Source organism: Anser cygnoides, chromosome 25, assembly GCF_040182565.1.
Source record: "Anser cygnoides isolate HZ-2024a breed goose chromosome 25, Taihu_goose_T2T_genome, whole genome shotgun sequence".
In the NCBI taxonomy this organism is placed as follows: domain Eukaryota; kingdom Metazoa; phylum Chordata; class Aves; order Anseriformes; family Anatidae; genus Anser; species Anser cygnoides.
The window spans coordinates 893,346-911,222 of NC_089897.1; the positions used below are offsets into that span (position 1 = coordinate 893,346).

A 17,877-nucleotide genomic window follows, 5' to 3' on the forward strand; every position below is an offset into this window, starting at 1 on the left:
CCTCCCAGCGGCCGGGCCAGCCTCTGCCCTGCGCCCTGGCTCCAGAGCTCGAGGGTTTTGTCCTCTGCCCTGAGCCGTGCGCTGTCGCGCTGCCCTCCGGGCTGTGCTGGGCCGGGAGGGGCTGGGGCCGCTGCCCTCGCTGCTGCAGCGCTGGCAGCCTGCACAGGGTTCGCTCGCGCTGCACAGGCACAGGAGGGAGGCCGCCGGGTGTCCCCTGCGCCCACGGCACCGCCGGCCTCTCCTGGCTGCCGTCAGGGGCTGGGCACGCGGCGTCTGTTGCTCGTGGACCGTAATTAAGCAGCGGCCCGAACATCCTGGGTGGCCGCTCCCAGCAGCGTCTGGGGGCTGGCTCTGGCTGCGCGGGGCACCGGGGTGCGCGGGAGCTGCTGGAGGCCGAGCTGCGGCAGGGGACCAGCAGCCCCCCCGCTTTGGGGGCTCCTTCTGGGCCCTGCCTTTGCGGTCCCCAAAGCCAGGCCCCATCCAGACAGCCCCAGGCAGGGGCACCGCACGCGCCTACCTGCAGCAGCAGCCGCCCCCCTCCCCCAGCTGCTGGGGCTGGCGGACAGCAGGGACAGGACGGACAGCAGGGACAGGAGCCGCGGGTGGCACGGGGGCCCTGCGGGCACTCCTCCCTCACCCCCTGTGAGGTGACGGGCTTCAGCTGCTGGAGAAGAGCTTTATTCAGCTCAGCTCTTCCCCTCTAATCCCCCGTGACCGTCCGCGCTGGACGGTCACTCGCACGCTCCTGCCCAAGGGCAAGCCACGATTTGGGGTGCCGTCCTTCACGCCCCGCACGCTAACCGGGTTGCGGCGTCCGTGCTGACCGGCCGAGAGCCCTCTGCCCTGCAGCGTGAGCTTACGGCTCGCCTCCTTCCCCCCGGCGGGCCCACGGAGGGAGGGCAGCAGGGCCCGCTGCCCCGCAGTGCACCACGTGCCCAGGGAAGGGTTTCCTGCCCCCAGCACCCCACTTTCCTGTTTTCTTTCCGCCGGGGCCGTCCTGACTCACCGCAGGCAGGGTCCCGCGGCGCGGCCGCTCCTGGCGCTTGGCCCTGGCTGCCGGTGAGCGGCCGCGCTCCTGGGGGGGTGCTCCCCCCCCCCCCCCCCAGAAGCAGCCGCCAGCTCGAGCAGGTTCTTTGCTACAACCACCCCCAAAAAAAAAAACCACGAGACCGACACCGCTCGCACGACACTGAACTATTGACCGTTTTATTTCAATCAGCTACAGCAGCTCTACATTCCCCTAAAACACTGTCCTTCCTTCACTACCACAGACAGCGAGGGAGCCGAGTACACTGCGGTGGCAGCAAGTCTTTTTAAAGCTTAGTATTAAATATTAAATATTCTCTCATTTATGTTTACATTATTTTGTCAAGGAAAAAAAAAAAAAAAAAGACCATTAAAACTTAATTTACGTGAATCTGTGCCTGTGCCCTGGGCAGCAGCGCTGGGGGCCGCAGAGCTGCCCCCAGGAAGGCAGCTCTGCTGCGAGGGGTAATGCAAAAATCTCCGGCCCTGGGCCTGGTAGTGCGTGACGGCTCGCTCCGGCGGTGAGCTCGGGAGGGGGGTGCTCGGCCGTGCCGGGAGCGGGGCACCCGCGCCCTCTGCTTTCGGAAATCAGCACGCCTGGGCAGGGCGGGGGGCCTCGGGGCTGCCAGAACACGGCCTGGAGGAGGCGAGGCCGGAACACTGCGGCAGGGGGGGGCTGCCAGGGCCCCACCGAAGCGCACGGGGAAGGGGGTGAGGATTTGGTCGACAGAACTCTGCTAAAGAATGTTTCTTTTTTTTTTTTTCTTTAAAAACAACCCAGTTTTGAGTCTTCCTTTGATTTTAGCAAAGACAGAGTTTAAAAAGCACTTGGGAAGCTTGTACTAAAACCAGGCGCTCTCAGAGGAGGGAGTTGTCTGTGCACCCCCCTTCGAGGCCGTAGCGAAACTCCTGCAGGTTCGACACCCCGTAGAAGTGGACGAAGGCTGCAGCCACCACGAGCACATGGAAGATCTGATGCGACTGGAACTGCGGGGAAGCGAGAAAGCCCTCTGAGCCAGCCCAAAGGGGGCAAAGCAGTGCCGGGAAGAACTCTTCCTCCTCCTTCCTCCTCCTCCTCCTCCTCCGTGCTCGGGCACCACCCCAGCACTGTCCCAGGCTTTTCCCCCTCGCTGCTCACAGGCAGCGTTTTCTCCCCGTACTTTAGCCCTGCCCTGCCTTCAGCAGCCGTCTAAGGGCCGGCTGACAGCGCGCACCGGGACACCCCCAGCCACGTTCCCGAGGATCCCCACCCTCGATCCCACTCCCCAGCTGCCCCCGAAGCCCCCGCTCCACTCACCCAGATGTCGAACTTGCCCGGGAAGAAGCGCTCGGGAATGCGGGCGGCGTAGAGCCCCGCGCCCGTGATGTACATCACGGCCATGAGGAAGAACCAGCCCATCTGGCCGACGGTGGTGGCCTTCACGAAGCCTTCGGCGATGGTGAAGTGCATGGTGGGCACCACGCCGCTCAGCCCCAGCCCCAGGAAGACGCCTGCGGCGGAGAGGAGGCAAAAGGGAGGACGCTGCTCACCCGTAACGCCGCCTCCCAGTCAAAACCAGCGCTGGCCCCCAGTGCCTGCTGGGCAGAGCTCGCCCTGCGGAGCCGGGGGGGCCCTTCCGGACGGGGCCGGCCCCGCGGCCACACGAGCGCGAGGAGCGTGGCCCCGCCGGCCCTCCCAGGAGCAACGCCGCCGGAGTCATTTATTCAGCGAGGCTGCTCAGAGCCCCGGGGGGAAGGTGCTAATCAGCAGTGCCGGAATTTTCAGGTCTCACATCTCATCAGCTCGGCAGAGAGCAAACGGCACTGCAGCAAGACGCCCGTGGGGAGAGGCCGCGGCTCGCGCTGGCGGCAGGAGGGAGCTCCCCCAGCGCTCGTTTCGTGCTGGGGGGAGCGGCGCAGCCCTGTCCCGGAGCAGGCAGCAGCGACCTGTGCCACCGCGCGGAGGCCAGCGCTGCCGGGGGGTAACGGTGGGGCCGGCACTCACACCCTGTCCCCTTCCGAGGATCCCAGCACGCTGTGCTGACGGGGGCCGCGCGGCAGCGGCGCCGCTCAGCCCCCAGCTCGGCACCGTCCCCCCCTCGTCACGTAGCGGGGAGACGTTTTGCTGCAGGACCCCCCGGGAAGAAAAGCACGGGCGGGGGCGTTCCTCCACGCCCACTGGTGCTCAGCGAGGCTGCTTTAAGCTGGAGGGATCGGTCTCAGCGGCTCAGAGGGCACCTGGCGGGGCGTGAGCGGGGAGGCAGCCTCGCCCCGGGGCCTCCAGGGAGGCAGGAGGTGCCAGCGCGCAGCAGGCAGGGGACAGGAGGGAATCTCTGCCTCTCTGGGTGAGCTGCAGCTCCACGCTGCCAAATCGCTTCCCGGAGACGGCGGCTTCGCGCAGCACAGCCCCGGGCTGCCCGGCCGCCACTTACGGGGCTGTTTTTTACAACGCCTGCTCCAAACCTCAGGCTTGTCGAGTGCCAGGAGGAGCTCGGAGAAGCAGCTGGGCCCTGCTCAGCGGAGGCTCCAAATCTCCAGCACAACAAGAGGCAGAGGGAGACCTCCCTGCTGCGGAGCAGGGCAGGCTCCGGGGGAATTCACTCTGCAGATGCTTGGAGCTCCTCGGGGTACCCCGGAGCCCTGCCCTAGCGCAGGGCCTGCAGCACAACACGACGGCTTCTGCCCAAAGCGCCTCCCCGGAGCTCCCTCCCGGGGCTGGGGGCTTGGGGTGAGCACAGAGCGCTCCTACCTGCTCTTGTCTGCCGGTGCTTGGGGGTGGCAAACCGGTCCCACTGAGCCACGATGATGGCGGAGATGCCCAGGACGCAGACGATGGAGAGGTAGATGAGTCTTGGCTGCGGGGAGCAGTAGAACGAGTAATAGAGCCAGGGGACGAAGCTCCCCATGATCAGCAGTGCAATTCCTGAATAATCCAACCTGCAGCCGGGGAGCAACGAGAGGCGCGCCGGTGAGCCCCAGAATCCGCCCCGCTCCCGCCTCCTCTTGGCGCCTGGTGCCCCTCAGCCCCTGCCTGCACCCAAACGCAGCCACCGCTGCCGGAGAGGCAGCCAAGGCCCCGGGGGTGAAACTGCGCCCAGGCAGGAGCTGTCCGAGCCTCATCAGCACACCGTGGGGCAGGATGAAGGACCTGGGACTTCTGGGGACGCGAGCAGAGCTGGCAGGAGCGCTTGCTGGACAGGCAGAAAGGGCCCGGAGACGCCGTGCGCTCCAACCGCCGCGCACAGGATGCAGCGGGCACGAGCTCTCGGGTGTACGGATTCCACCGGTACCCTCCCCTGCAAAGTGCTTTCGATCTATCGACCCAGGAACCGCTCGATCGCCAGAGTGCCGCCGCGCGCATTATCCCAGCAGCGCAGCAGCCGTGCGAGAGCCTCCCCCGCTGCACGGGGACGTTTCTGCGCGGGGCGCTGCAGCACAGGTTGTTCTGGAGCCGCCGGCCCGCGGGGGCTCCGGCGTTCGTGCGAAGGAGCTCGGCAAGAAAACGCCCGAGTAAACGCCCCTGATAGACCTGCGCGAGCCAGGCCTCGTTTGGAAGCCTCGCTGCTGCCCTCCCTGTGCCGTGAGGGCTGACGCGAGCTCAGCTCTGAGAGCAGCACCGACCCCAGAGGGAAGCGCTGGCTACTGCCCAGCGTTTCCACTCTGCCGGGAACCGCGTTTGTTTTGCTTCTTTCAATTTGGTTTCGATCCAAATCGGATCCAACGGAAAGTTTCTGAAAACACGCGGTAAACCGAAAACAGCTGGGTCCCCGCGGCTGCCCGGTGGGACCGGGACCCCTCACCTCGCTGCCCCGAGGGGCACAGGGTCCCTCGAGAGCCGCAGCCCCCGGGTCCCTGCCCTCGCAGACCACAGCTCCCGCGGAGCTGCCAGATGGAAGGCGCCCAGGCCCAGGGCAGACCACCCAGGATCCAGCTCCTGAACCCCGCGCTGGATCCGGGGAGCGCTCCCTTCCCCCAGAACCTTTCGGAGCGCAGCCCTTCCCACGAGGAAGCGCTGGGAGAAGTGAAAACCTCCCCCGAGGCCGCACGACCCCGCTCGCGCTGACTCACTTTGAAAAAGTCCGCGAGACCTTCTCGGAGTGACAGTAGACGGTGTGGAAAAGCCAGGAGAAGCTGAGGCACAGCACGGCGCCGAGGAAGAACATCCCGAACACCACCTTCTCCTGGAGAGGAGCCATGAAATACATGTTGGGCCGCAGCATGGTCAGGATCCCCAAGCAGAGGAACAACACGAAACCTGCGGGAAAGACGCCGAACGTCAGGCGGGAGCAGGGTGACCCCGAACGCCCTGCACGGGGTCCCCACGAGGGACACAGGGCGGGACCAGACCCTCCCCACGCTCAGGGGGTTCTGGGGGCTCCTCCCTCGCAGACGCTGCGCCCTGTTTGTGCGGGGGGATCGCGGGCCTGGCTGCGCTCTGCGAGGCAGAACCTGGACCCGTCCTGGGGTTCCTGGGGAAAGGTTTTTGGGACGTTGTCCTGCCCAGGAGGCGTTTCTCCATCCAAGGAGCAGGGCAGCTCGCTTGCAGAGCTCCGGCAGAGCCGCCACGCAGCAGCAGCAGCCCAGACACAACCCAAAGGCCTCGGACCTCTGAGTCCCCGTGCAGGCCGGGCCCCTCCCGCAGCCGGAGGCCACCCGATGCAGTCGTCGGCCCCCGCTGAGCACGGACAAAGCCACCACGCTCAGGCCGTGGCCCCGGTGAAAGGCAGCGCCCCATCCTCCCTTCGCCCTCAGCTCCAGGAAACCTCACAGCCTGCGTGCGCGGGACCGGGCAGGGGTACGTGAGCCTAAACCGGAGGCCCCGGGCACGGAGAGAACACGCAGCAAGCCCCAAGGCCCGCACGCCAGCCTGCCCCCCCCAGAAGGCCACCCCGCGGTGCACGCGTTAGGGCCGAGCACGGCTCCAGCCCCGTGGAAGCGCCGCGCAGCCCCGGGGCTGCCCCAGTCACCCAGGAGGTGCGTCCAGATGTTGCCCGTCTCAGTGTGTATCCGGAAGATGCTCTTGAAGCAGGCTCGGAAGGACGGCATCGGGGGCCGGTGCCCGTGCAGGAGGTAATCGTTGTCCTTCAGCCAGTCGGGCAGCACGTCGTAGGGGATCACGCGCCAGCGCCCTTCCCACACCTGCAACGCACCGACCTGCGCTGGCACCGACAGCCCCACGGGGCACCTCTGTCGCCTTTACTCGCCCCGGGAGCTCGAGGCGCGTGCGGAGCGAGCTGGCGAGCCTCCCCCGCAGCCCCGGCTGCCGAGGCCCCGTCGCTCTCCCCCGGGAGAGGAAGCTGGGCCTTCGCAACACCCGGCACCCCTGGGGATCCCTTCCGCCACCCGCATCCTGCGGCAGCTCCCCATGTCCCCGGGGACGGTTCCCACCCCTGCTTTTAACGGTTCCCACCCCCGCCTTTAACCCTTTGGCACCCCGAGGCAGCGGCTGCTCTCTGCGGCGGGGAATTCCCTCCCGCCCTGCTCAGGGAAAAGGGAGCCCAGCTGGCACAGAGCCGTGCCGAGCTTCAGCCGTTTGCCGCCGCTCGCCGAAACGCGGCGACCACGGGCACAGGCACCGCTCTGCCCGGGGCGGTGCGGAGGCATCCGGCAAAGCCAGCGACAGGATTTGTGATCCCGGTCCCAGCCGGAGACACCGGGGGTGCTCCCGAGGTCGCTGCCGGCCCAACGGGGCTGGGGGCAGCCCCTGCTGCCCACCAGGGTCCCCGGCAGCTCCCGTACCTTATACACGAACTCTTCCATCTTCTCCATGGCGTGGTGAGCCTGCAGGGGCAGAGTCAGCACACGAACCACCTCCTCCTCTTCCTCGCGGGCCGCCGGGCACGGCGGGTCCTCGGCCTAGGGGGAGAAATGCGGGAGGGAACCGCTCCTGCCGCGGGCGCGCGGAGAGCAGCGAGTCCTTTCCGCGAGCACCCGAGGGGGCTTCGTCCCCTCCCGGGGGGCCGGGCAGGACCCACCGGTCACCGCCGCTTACGCAACGCCGCCCTGCCTCGGCCGTCTCGGGCAGCCTAATCCCCGCTTTACCCTCGTTTAAAGGCGGGATTACCGCGGGGGATTTTCATCCTTACGACCCAGAGCCCCTAGGCCCAGCCGGGTCAGGCCGCCGGGAAACGCCGCCCGGCCTGGCCCAGTCCCGGTCCCTTCCGTCCCCCTCTCCCTCCGCCTTTCGGGGCTGCGATTCCCAGCCCCAAGCGCCACCGAACCGAAGGGCGAGGGCAGCTCCTGGGCACCCCGGGGCACAGCCCGGGCAGCCTCCGGGTGACGAAGCTCCCTGCGGCGCCCCGCAGCGCCCCGCGCCCCCCGAGCCGCTCACGGGACGAGGGGCGAACGCCCCGGCGGGCCCGGGGCTGCCCCCGGTGGGCGCCCGGCGCGGCCCCCGCGGGGAAGGGCGGCTTACGCTGGGCGGGCCGGCGGCTCCCTGCTCCCCCTTCTCCTCCAGCAGCGGCCCCAGCTCGGCCAGCTCCAGGTGCACTCTCTCCCGGCCGGCGGCGGCGGCCAGCCCCGTGCCCGGCCCGGCGGCGGCGGCTTTGCGGGACGCCATGGAGGCGGCGGCGGCGGCGGCGGCGAAGCTCCTGGGGGCCGGTGCGGGTCCCTCGGCGTCCTCGTGCCGCCGCGCTGCGGAGGGAACGGAGCGGAGTCAACGGCGCCGGGCCGGGCCTGAGACCGGCGGCACCGGGGGGAGGACCGGGAAGAACCGGATGGGGTCACGGGGGCACCGGGACGGCTCCGGCCGTGCTCAGGGCCAGGACGCCGCCGGCCCCGCGGCGCCGCCCCCCGCCCGCACTCACCGGCCGCGACAGCCCGCGCAGGGCGGCGGCGGCGGCGGCACCGGAAGCGACGCTGAGGGACCGGGCCGCTTCCGGCAGCGACGCCCCGCCCCGCCGGGGGGCCGCGCGGTTCCGGCGCTACGATTGGTTGAGACGGCTGTCCGTCTGGCTCCTGCCCCGCCCCGCCGGCTGCTGCGATTGGGCGAGGCGCCCGGCGGCGAGGGGGGCGCTCTAGCCCGGCGGCGCGTCTCGGCTGCCCCCTGCGGGAGGGGCGGGGGCGGTGCCGGCCCCGGGAGGCCTCCGGGGGAGCGGGCGGGGGGGGAAGATGTCCCCTCAGGGCGACGCCGTTTGTGGGGGCGCGGAGGCGTTGGGGCTGGAAGGGACCTGCAGGGTCGCCTGCTCCAAGCACCCCCCGTCACCACTGTCACCCCCTGAGCCCTGTCCCCAAGCACCGGGCCCGACCTCTCCTTGAGCACCCCCAGGGACGGTGACTCCCCCACCTCCCTGGGCAACCCGTCCCAACGCCTGACCGCTCTTTCTCAGCAGAAACGTCAGAAGTGTCAGAAATGTCTCCTCGGTGGCGTCAATTCCTTCCAAACGGTGTCACCGAAAAGGTGGCATCCTCCCCCGTCCCTCCCCAAGCCCTCTCAGGCCTCCTGGGGCTAGAAGGAATTGACAGAAAATTCACGGAATCATAGAATTGTACATTTAGGCATTCTGTATCTTTACCGCTCCATAACTTTCTATATATCCTACCACCCCATAAACGCTGCCCCGCTACCACGGCGACGCAGCCCTGAGGGGTGCCCAGGCACGGGGACGGGCCCCGTCCGTGCTCCCAGGCTCCCTGTCCCTCTGTCCCTCCGTCCCCGGCCGCCCCAAGCACCAAAAGGCGTCGAGGGCTCCTCTGGCGGCTCGGCCCCAGCACTAATTGTCCCCGAGGTCGTCCCCTGGCTGTTGTGGCCAGCTCGTCTTTCCCCGCCGGCCAGGGACAGGTTTAATTACCCCCGCTAATGGCAGCCCGGGAGCGGAGACTCCCCTCGGCCCGCCGCCACGCCGGCGGCTCCTGTTCCCCATCAATTATTCACGGCTCCGCTCTGGGCAGGGGTTTCTCGGGGCTGCTCGGGGGGGATTTTCCAACCTTTCTGGTGTTAAGGAGCCGCCCCAGGTCCTGGGGCTGGTTGGAGGTGCCGGGGCCACCGCTGTCCCCGTGGGGTGAGTGGTGCTGGCTTTGGAGGGGACGCGGGGCGCGAACGTTTTGGGGGAGCAGGGGGCAGCCCGAGGGAGCCTGCTGGGGGCTCTGGGCTGGGGTTTTTTGGGCTCCGGACCTCACCCACTGCAGCCCCATGGGGGCTCGAGGGCCCTCAGGCTCCCAGCAGCAGCTGGGGAAGGGCAAACCCTCTCCAGGCGTAGGGCTGTTGCTGTCCCAGCTCCTTGCGGCACTTGGCTGCTGCTGCCCCACGGGCAGAGCCATCCATCGCTCCCCTGACCTGATCTGGAGGGCGTGGGGGGAAACTTGCCAGGAACAGGTTTCCTCTCTCAGCACTGGTCCCTGTCTCTCCCTTCTGTGGCCGTGCGCTGGACCTCCCCGTGTCCCACTGCAACCGGGGCGCGGGACAGGTCGGGGCTGGCTGGGGCCAGGGCTCAGCTCCCCCCTCTGCAGGGACAAACGCTGCCGTCCTGCCGCCGCCTGCCTGCAGAGCCCCGTCCCCTCGGCGTCCCCATGGGCGTCTTGAGCTGCGTGAAGTACCTGATGTTCATCTTCAACGTGCTGGTGTTTGTGAGTCCCCCCGGGCCCGGCGGGATGGAGGGGAGCAGGGGAACCGGCCGGTCCCACCCGCGACGTGAGGCTGTGGTCACTGACAGGCTCCGGGGAGGGGTGGCACCGCTCCGAGGGATGGGACCCCAGCAGGGCTTGGAGCATCCTCAGTCCCCGTGAGGTGCCCGGGGCTGGTCGCCGTGCCCTGTGACCGCGGTGTGTCCCGCAGGCCGGGGGGACGTGCCTGGTGGGCGTCGGGCTCTGGGTGGCCGTGGACCCGGCTGGTTTCCAGGACATCGTGGCCGCCAAGCCTGTGCTGAGCGCGGGCGCCTACCTGCTGCTGGCCGTGGGCATCGCCCTCTCGCTGCTGGGCTTCCTGGGGTGCTGCGGGGCCCTGCGCCGGAGCCGGCTCCTGCTGCTGGTGGTGAGTGAGGGGAGAGGTGGGAAGAGCTGGGGGATGCAGGGCTGTGGGATGCGGGGTGTCCCCAGAGGAGCCACAAGACCCATCCTGGCCTTGTCAGCCCTCAACACACACCCCAATCCAGTCCCCACATTGTGAGACTTTGAATTTAAAGGCCAGAGGATTTGATAAAGCACTGGGTGGGATCTTTTCTCGCTGAAGCCAGTGGCTTGTCCCACAGGGCCTTTCTGAGCCTCTTCCCTCAATGGCGAGAGCTAGAAACCCCTTTCTGAGCATGGGCACGACAATTTCTTTGGCATCCCCAGACCCTGGCAGGCAGTGCTTGTTTTTAATGTTCTGCCTGGCAGCTGCGGTGCTTGGAGATGTCGTGCCCGTCCCCGAGAACTGCATGCTTGTCTCCTGGACCCCCCCTGACCCCCATCCCAGGGCTGTGCGCTGGCAGGGAGAGCTGCAGGGGAGGGAGGAGCAGGAGCGAGCTGCACACGGACTCAGGCTGCCCTCTGACTCCTCCATCCTGCTGCCTTCCAGTTCTTCGTCCTCGTCAGCCTCGTCTTTGTCACACAGCTGGTCGGGGCTGTGCTCTTCCTGGTGCACTGGAAGCAGGTATTGTCCCTGCGCCCTGCCGCAGCGCCCAGCCGCTCTCCTCCCTCCATCATGCCCTGGGTCCCTCAGCAACCAGCTGGGGACTGGGACGGTGCAGGGTCGTCCTCCTCACCCTCACCTTCATCACCAGCACGCTGAGCAAGCCTGAGCCCAGCTGGCCCTACCACGCGGAGGGGCTGTGTCCCTCTGCCCCCGAGAGCTGGTGGCACTGGGTGGTTGATGGTGGGCATGCGGTGACTCCGTGCCTGGGACCGGTCCTGGGATGCTCACGGGTGGCGCTGACCCCACAGATCCGGCCAGAGCTCTTCCTGTCTGAGCTGCAGAGGAACTACCGTGGGGATGAGGACGCCGAGGTCTTCTCTGTGGCCTGGAACACCCTCATGGTCATGGTGAGCGGGGAAGCTCCTGCTGGGATGTGGAGCACCCATGGGCCCTGCTCAGGGTGACCGTGACCACAGGGGGAGTTCTCATGGACCCCAGTCAGACTGCGTGCAGCATGCTGAGCTGTTCCCCTCCCTCTATTGCTTCCCCAAGCAAAGTCCCTGCATTTTGACAGCACGTTGATGGCGTTCCCTTTCCATTTCAGTTCTCCTGCTGTGGCGTTTTAGGGCCTGAAGACTTTGGGAATGGCTCCCGGTTCCAGGAGCTGCATCCGGGGACGCCCTGGCCGCGGGCGTGCTGTGCCTGGGACGGGCTCCTGCAGGCAGGCGAGCTGCTGGGCTGGGAGCAGTGCCGGGAGAGGAGCCCTGGCTACATCCACGAGCAGGTAGGGCTGCACGGGCACCTGCCCTGCGCTGCCAGGCCCTGCCACGTCCCTGCCGTGTCCCCAGCACGTCTCAGGCTCTTGCCTATGGGGAACAGCACCCTCTGCCCCGAGCACTGAAGCGGGGACAGGACCCGAGGCACTGCTGTACTGTGGTTCCGCACAGTGGTACCCCCCCAAACCCACCGCTCACCCTGCCCCACCACGGTGCCCCTGACCCGTCCCAACCTCCCCAGCCCTCGGTCTTCCTTTGAGCTCCCTGCAGTGAAGCCCGAGGGATGCCTCCAACATCTCCACTCCTGCCCAGGGCTGCTTCCCCACCTTCGGCAGGACCTTGCAGAATTACATCTCTGTCCCCGGGACGTGCAGCTTGGCCGTGCTGGGCATCGAGGTACGGCGTGGGGGCTGGGGGGGCACAAGGCAGGCAGCAGGTCACCCCGCACGGGTGCTCTTTTTGCCAGGAGGGAAGGGGATGGGGCTTTGTGTGTGAAGGGACCACAGGCAGGCTCAGAATGCCCCCCCTGGCCTCTGGTTGTCATGATTACACCCAGAAAGTTGCACTCTGAGCAGGTCTGTCTCAGGAGTGTAAAGCCAACCTCCCACCCGCTGCGGATGAGATGGGTTGAGGGAGCAAGGTTTATTTTGCTCCTGCAGGCCCAGGAGAGGAGGAGCACTGCTCAGCATTCCTCCGCGCAGCACGGGGCAGCCCCTGGTGCGTCACAGCCACCCTGGTGCCTGGCTGGACCGGGAGCAGGACACCGAACCCTTTACTGCCCAGGCACTCAGATTCCACCCAGGCGCTGCTGCGGCAGGGAGTTAACCTGCTCCGTCTCCTTTCGTTTCAGATCTTTGCCATGTTCTTTGCCTTTTGCCTTTACTACAACTTCGACTGAGCAGGCCACTGGGAGCAGTGTTCCTGGCCACCGCCAGTGCAGCAGAGATGAGCCAAGGGCTTTGGAAACAGCAGCAGGCAAGGATGCTCCATTTTATTGCATATCGCAGCCCAGCTCTATAGTTCAGGAGCTTTGCTGAGTCCTGTGTCCGCTCCAGGAGGCAAATAAGAATGAGCTGGCTCACTTGTCCTGGAGCAGGGACAGGACACAGGTCAAATTCTTTACACCCAAACATGCAGAGCAGGAGCCTGAGCTTCGGACTTGGCCATGCTGCAATCTGCCAATAAAATAGCTGTGATGACGTGGGGTCCTGCCCCCAACATCTTCTCATCTGCTGTACCACCAAAAATTACCATGTGGGTCAGGATAGCAGAGTCCGCCTTCCTCTCAATGCTCGCAGCCTCACTGCCCTGTCCCACACACACCTTTCTTCCACATCCTGCCCCCTCCCACACCTCTGAGTTCCCTTCTGGGTTTTCTCCACCCTCAGCACTCAGCGGGCGCTTTTCGCTATCCAGCCCCTGGAGACACAACAGCACCTAGACTCGTTCCACAACCCAGCTCGTGTTAAATGGTGTAAGCTGCAACTGGAACGTCGCATGCTGCTCTAAAGAGACAGAGTTTTAAGACATAGCAGTTTAGAACTTAAATTACTGAGGTATCCTTTAGTAACCTTTATTTTACAAGGCAAAGGAAGCCTTCACTAGAGAAGGACACTGCAAACTAGTTCTAGTGTCTGTTGCTCAGCTTTTGTTCACTGTACATTTTGAGGCAAGGACACTGGAATAGAAACAGTCTTTAGTGCTGTTTGCATTCCTTTGAGAGAAAGCTGGTAGTCAGAAGCAGCACTGGTACTTCCAATTGAACTTTTCTTCAGAGTACTCTGAAACCCCCAAACAAAATGTAAGCCTCAGGGGAAAAAAAAAGTAAATAAAAGCTTTATATTTTATTTATAAAATAGAACTTCTGACAGAAAAGCACCTAGGAAATAGAAAAACAAAGCCTGCTACTATTAAAATATTTAGCTATACCTGTGTAAAGAAAAAAGGACAGCGAAAACAAAATTGACAGCCACACCAGGAACAAAAATCACTTAAGACTCCAGGCGAGATTTCTTCTCCTTCTTGGTGATACTACTCCCTTTTCTTTTCAGCATGATAGATTCACTGGTGGTACTTGTTTCACTCTGGTTTGTTTTCTCTTCTAAAGCCTTGGAAGCCTGTGATTACACAAGAAATAAAAGTAACAGCTGTGAATAATTCAGTTGTATAAGCTATTAGCGCTGTTGTGTGCTCCCAGCTCTGTGTGTGTGTAAACACGTACACACCTTGGAACACCCTGCCCTCCGAGTGTATCAGAACTGACTGTGCTCCCTGCTTTTATACGCTGACCCTCCGCTGTCCTGTTCCTGTTGCTGGAAACTGTGTGAAGAGGGGAGTGGCAGGAGAACAGAATAACGACTGTACCCAGAAGCGCCACACACACGCATAAGCGTGCATGAGCTCTCCATGGAGCCAGGTAAGGGAGATGGCCCAAAACATAACTGATTTTTGGAAGAGGTTTAATCTGCTTAAATGCAATTTCTTTTTACGCATCTCATCTGTGAGATAGGTCAGGGTGCAGACCAGAGGCAGGAAGACAGGAAATGTGATGGCAGAAAAATGCTCCACCAAGGGTTTGGGAGACCAGTCAGTGCCAGAGAACACGTGCAGAAGATGGACAACTGGCTTAGCTGAGCATAAGGCACAACCATGGCAGAACGTGGAGTTTGGTAGGAACAGAGCTGAGGCAGAAAGTGGGCAGCAGAATCCCAGATTATTATTATTTTTTTAATCAGTTTTACTCATCCTTCATGCTGCTTGAGAAACAATGCAATTATTTGTGACCGAACATATCATTGACTTTGAAGGAGCGATAGTTTTTCCTCCACACAACCTGTCCGCCTTTAAGTTGTGGTCGTCCAAATACCTGTCAGAGGACTGGGATCTCCCAGGGAGACAGAAACCCCAGCTGGCAGGTCTGGGGAACAGAAACACCGCTTCCCCTCTCAGCGGCCAAAGGCAGCAGCTCCACCTGCTGTGCTTACAGGTGCTGCACCTCAGCTACTCTCAGCTTGTTGGGAACATCACACAGAAAAAGAGAGCACTGCCTTTGGTTACTCAAACTTCCTGAAAGACTGATACAAAGACGACATTGTACAAACGCCACCCTTCTCTAATCGATGGCTGCACCAGTCATAAGCAAGGATCCCTCCCAGCAGAGAGCAAGGGGGGGAAGTGAGACTCCACCTTCCCGCTCCACCACCCACAGACTTCAGGGCTGATATTTTCACTAATTACAGCAGATATTACAAAGTGAATCTAATAAAGAAATTATAATTAAATAGACTTCCAAGACAGAAAAAAAAGGGGAGGAAAGAAAGCAAGCTACCAAGGACAGCCTTGCCAAGTAATCATGAAAGGCAAATTGAGACAAGAAGGACTGCTCACAAAAACCAAGCTACACAACTGAAAGAAGAGAGCACATTTCTTACCCTCTTTTGCTGGCTTGCATATTTCTCAGTCCACTCCTTGGCATTTATCAAGAACAGTTGCTTATTGTACTTGTACTCTGAGGACTAAGTGTAATGAGAAAGACAGATCTGATTTAATATTAACACTGAGAAGCTGAGACTAAACACTAGGGGTTTGTTAACTCCTCCAGGAGTCCTGGCGTTAGGACTCCTCAAACCAGACCCAACTTGCTGCAGGCATGTGGCATAAAGCATAAACTCATTTTGCTTGAAGAACACACACTGCTGTTTGTACGGGGAGGCCTGAAGACAAGACCTTCTCCATCTCTTTTCCACTGCTGCCAAAAAGCCCGTACAGCATGCCCCAGCTGCTCCAGAGAAACAGTACCATGCCCCAGGCCTGATCCCCAGCTGTACTGCTCTGTAATCCCCCAGCGCGTTAATCCTGGGAGTGAAGTGGAAGCACAGCCTGAATCTAATGCTCTGTTCCACCCCAGCCTGTGCCCACGGCCACAAGAGGAGCTCACGTACTATGTCTGCCATGAGAGGGTCGTCAGGGTTGGGCTCCGCCATCAGCAGCTGTATGGAGGTGAGCAGCGTGGAGATGTTCAGGGAAGGCCTCCATGCGCCCTGCAAGGGACGAGGGCGAGGGAAGCAGCTAAAGAAACCTACGCGCAGGCAGCCTAGAAAAAGCTCAGGACTTAGAGCGTTCAGATCCACATGCAAAACACCCGATGCATTCTCACACACAGGTTGCAGCCCCTCTGAGGAAGCCTGACAGACAACCAAAGGCTGCATCCCACACACCTCTGCTGGGTCAGTGCTGGGTAGCCCACTTTCACAGGGCTGCCTAATGCCTTTTGACTCCAATCCTTAAAGCCTTGGAAGCTTATACTGAACAAAGAAGGTCACGTTCTAGTCTCTAAACAAAGGAGAGGCCACACAAAAACTCTACTGCTGTGCTCCTGTGTAAATAAGTCAGCAGCAAACAGACATTCAATAAGGCTTTTACAAGAAAAAGATAAGGAGTTCATTATTCTCCTCAGGCTCACTTACCCATGCCCGAGCAGTGCTACCTTACCTTTGGTGGTAACTTAAGAACGTCCAGGCAAATCCTTCCAGCAGAGTCAATGTTAGGATGATAGATAGGGGTCAGAAAGCGAATCTTTGGGGGCTCAAATGGGTATCTTTAAGAGGTAAGCATTAAGAAACAAGAAGTTATTTTTATATTCGTACTCCGGTTGCTTCATCACCCAAGAAGCGCCATTATTTCCTCCTCCCAGCCATTTACTAAGTGAAGTTCTTTCCCAACAATTTTTGGGGCAAGCAGTGCCCTGCCTTTGATGCTTTCAGCTGTGTTTGATTAGCACTTCCCTGCAGCTTTCCACAAAGAATCAAACATGTTAGGAAGCTTTCTACTCAGAATGAGCGACTTTCCAGAAAGCTTTGAGACAAACATAGATATCCTGTTAAAGTGCTTTTAGGTTGTTTAACACACATCTCAGGATGTCCTGTATGAAATAAGTCATTCAGCCAGCAGAAATACCAATTACATTCCATAAATGAAGGGTTTGTTTAAAGATAATCAACAACATTCTTCATGAGGAGGCTGAAGGGACAGACCTTCTATCAAACCTATCGGTCAAATTGTACCTGAAATGCCTCACCAGCTAGAGGTCATTGCTCACTTACCTTTCAGGAACAACTATCTCCAGGTTGAATATTCCTTTCTCATATGGTGTGTCTGCAGCCCCTAAAATTTCTTTAAAAAAAAAAGAATATTGAAACATAAGCATTACATTCAAAATCACTTGAATTTATCCAACAATCTCCACATACCACCCACAGTTATATAACTCTAGCACCGCTCAAATCCATGAATTAAAAGCTGCCACGTTACTCGAGACCTGTTCCACCCCCGTTCCATCCAAACAGTTGCCAGATCCAACAAGCAAGAGATGTAAGCTAAAGGAACACCAGAAGAAGAACCTAAGCTTTTTTTCCTGGAATTCCACAGGTACGTACGTGCCACCCAGTGAATCCAAACCTAGCAGCAAATTCGAACGCACCCCTCACTTAACAAGCAGCCCCGGCAGAGGGGTACCTACGTGCCCGGAGGTCGTCCAGGCGGCTCCCGCTTTGCCAGCAGGTGATGCCAGGAGGCGGCTCTGCGCTCAGGAGGGAAAGTTCCCTCTTCAGCCGCGACGCTCGCTGCATTGTGCTGAAATCCCGAGAGAGTGAATTTTACTGCTGCCAAAGCTGGTCCTTCGGGAAGAGAAGCACGGAATCGTTAGGGTTGGAAGAGCCCTCAAGGATCACCTGGCCCAACCGCCCCCTGCCACCAGCGCCCCCTGAGCCCATGTCCCCAAGCACCGGGCCCGACCCCTCCTTGAGCACCCCCAGGGACGGTGACTCCCCCACCTCCCTGGGCAACCCGTCCCAACGCCTGACCGCTCTTTCCGAGCAGAAATGTCTCCTCATTTCCCCCCGAACCTCCCCCAGCACAACTCGAGGCCATTCCCTCTGGTCCTGTCACAGTTATCTGCGAGACGAGGCCGACCCCCAGCTCCCCGCACCTCCCCCTCAGGTGGCTGCAGAGAGCAGCGAGCTCTGCCCTGAGCCTCCTCTTCCCCAGACCGAACCCCCCCAGGAGCCCCCCCGGCCCCCCCCCTCCCCCGGCCCGGCCCCGGGCCGCCCCCACGCTAATTGCTTACCCCTAAATTAACCGCGTGCCCCCCCCACGTTAACCGTTTGCCCCCCAAACTGCCCTCCTGCCCCCCCCAAGCTAACGGCTCAGCCCCTCTGCCCCCTCCCCGCCTCCCCTCAGAGCCCCCTCCCCTAACCGAAGCCCCCCCCCCCCCCCCCCCAGCTCGCCTCGGCGGGAAGCAGCGCGCGGCGCGGGGGGGGGGGGGGGGGGGGGGGGGAAGAGGAGGCGGGGGGCGGGACATCCCCCGTCGCCTAGCAACGCGGGGAGACGCTGCCGGACGGCCCCGCCCCTCGGGCCAAACCGCGGGCGCTGACTGGGCGCCGCGTAGCCACGCCCCCTCCGTTCGAATTCGAAGGGGAGGAGCGCTGCGATTGGAGGAGCCCCGCGGGCGGGAGCTCAAGCCACGCCTCCAGGGGGCGGGGAAAGGCG

The 17,877-nt window shown here is 62.2% G+C and overlaps 3 protein-coding genes across 5 annotated transcripts; 1 reads left to right on the top strand and 2 right to left on the bottom strand.

The window, feature by feature from the left end:
- Nucleotides 1–1,182: 1,182 nt before the first annotated feature.
- ADIPOR1 (adiponectin receptor 1) lies at nucleotides 1,183–7,901 on the bottom strand. 2 transcript variants are annotated; one of them, XM_066982847.1, is made up of 8 exons: nucleotides 7,812–7,901; nucleotides 7,421–7,638; nucleotides 6,745–6,861; nucleotides 5,973–6,144; nucleotides 5,074–5,186; nucleotides 3,755–3,942; nucleotides 2,324–2,517; nucleotides 1,183–2,013 (listed from the first exon to the last, which is right to left on the bottom strand). In XM_066982847.1, exons 2-8 carry the CDS (start codon nucleotides 7,562–7,564, stop codon nucleotides 1,844–1,846), a joined length of 1,098 nt encoding a protein of 365 aa, XP_066838948.1. In that variant the 5' UTR covers nucleotides 7,565–7,638; nucleotides 7,812–7,901; the 3' UTR covers nucleotides 1,183–1,843. The 2 variants fall into 2 exon arrangements, with proteins under 2 accessions (XP_066838948.1, XP_047909647.1); XM_048053690.2 differs by having other exon boundaries at nucleotides 5,074–5,260.
- An 808-nt stretch (nucleotides 7,902–8,709) lies between these two features.
- On the top strand, nucleotides 8,710–12,184 carry LOC106046110 (tetraspanin-18-like). The gene is made up of 6 exons (XM_066983045.1): nucleotides 8,710–9,570; nucleotides 9,779–9,973; nucleotides 10,499–10,573; nucleotides 10,864–10,962; nucleotides 11,160–11,339; nucleotides 11,644–12,184. The coding sequence occupies exons 1-6, from the start codon at nucleotides 9,514–9,516 to the stop codon at nucleotides 11,824–11,826; spliced, it is 789 nt and encodes a 262-aa protein (XP_066839146.1). The 5' UTR covers nucleotides 8,710–9,513; the 3' UTR covers nucleotides 11,827–12,184.
- Nucleotides 12,185–13,156: 972 nt separating this feature from the next.
- UBE2T (ubiquitin conjugating enzyme E2 T) lies at nucleotides 13,157–17,672 on the bottom strand. Of its 2 annotated transcripts, none has more exons than XM_066983043.1 (7): nucleotides 17,616–17,672; nucleotides 16,850–17,006; nucleotides 16,434–16,503; nucleotides 15,823–15,928; nucleotides 15,273–15,371; nucleotides 14,763–14,846; nucleotides 13,157–13,448 (listed from the first exon to the last, which is right to left on the bottom strand). In XM_066983043.1, the coding sequence occupies exons 2-7, from the start codon at nucleotides 16,956–16,958 to the stop codon at nucleotides 13,323–13,325; spliced, it is 594 nt and encodes a 197-aa protein (XP_066839144.1). In that variant the 5' UTR covers nucleotides 16,959–17,006; nucleotides 17,616–17,672; the 3' UTR covers nucleotides 13,157–13,322. The 2 variants fall into 2 exon arrangements, with proteins under 2 accessions (XP_066839144.1, XP_066839145.1); XM_066983044.1 differs by lacking the exon at nucleotides 17,616–17,672 and adding an exon at nucleotides 17,456–17,568.
- Between the last annotated feature and the right edge of the window lie 205 nt (nucleotides 17,673–17,877).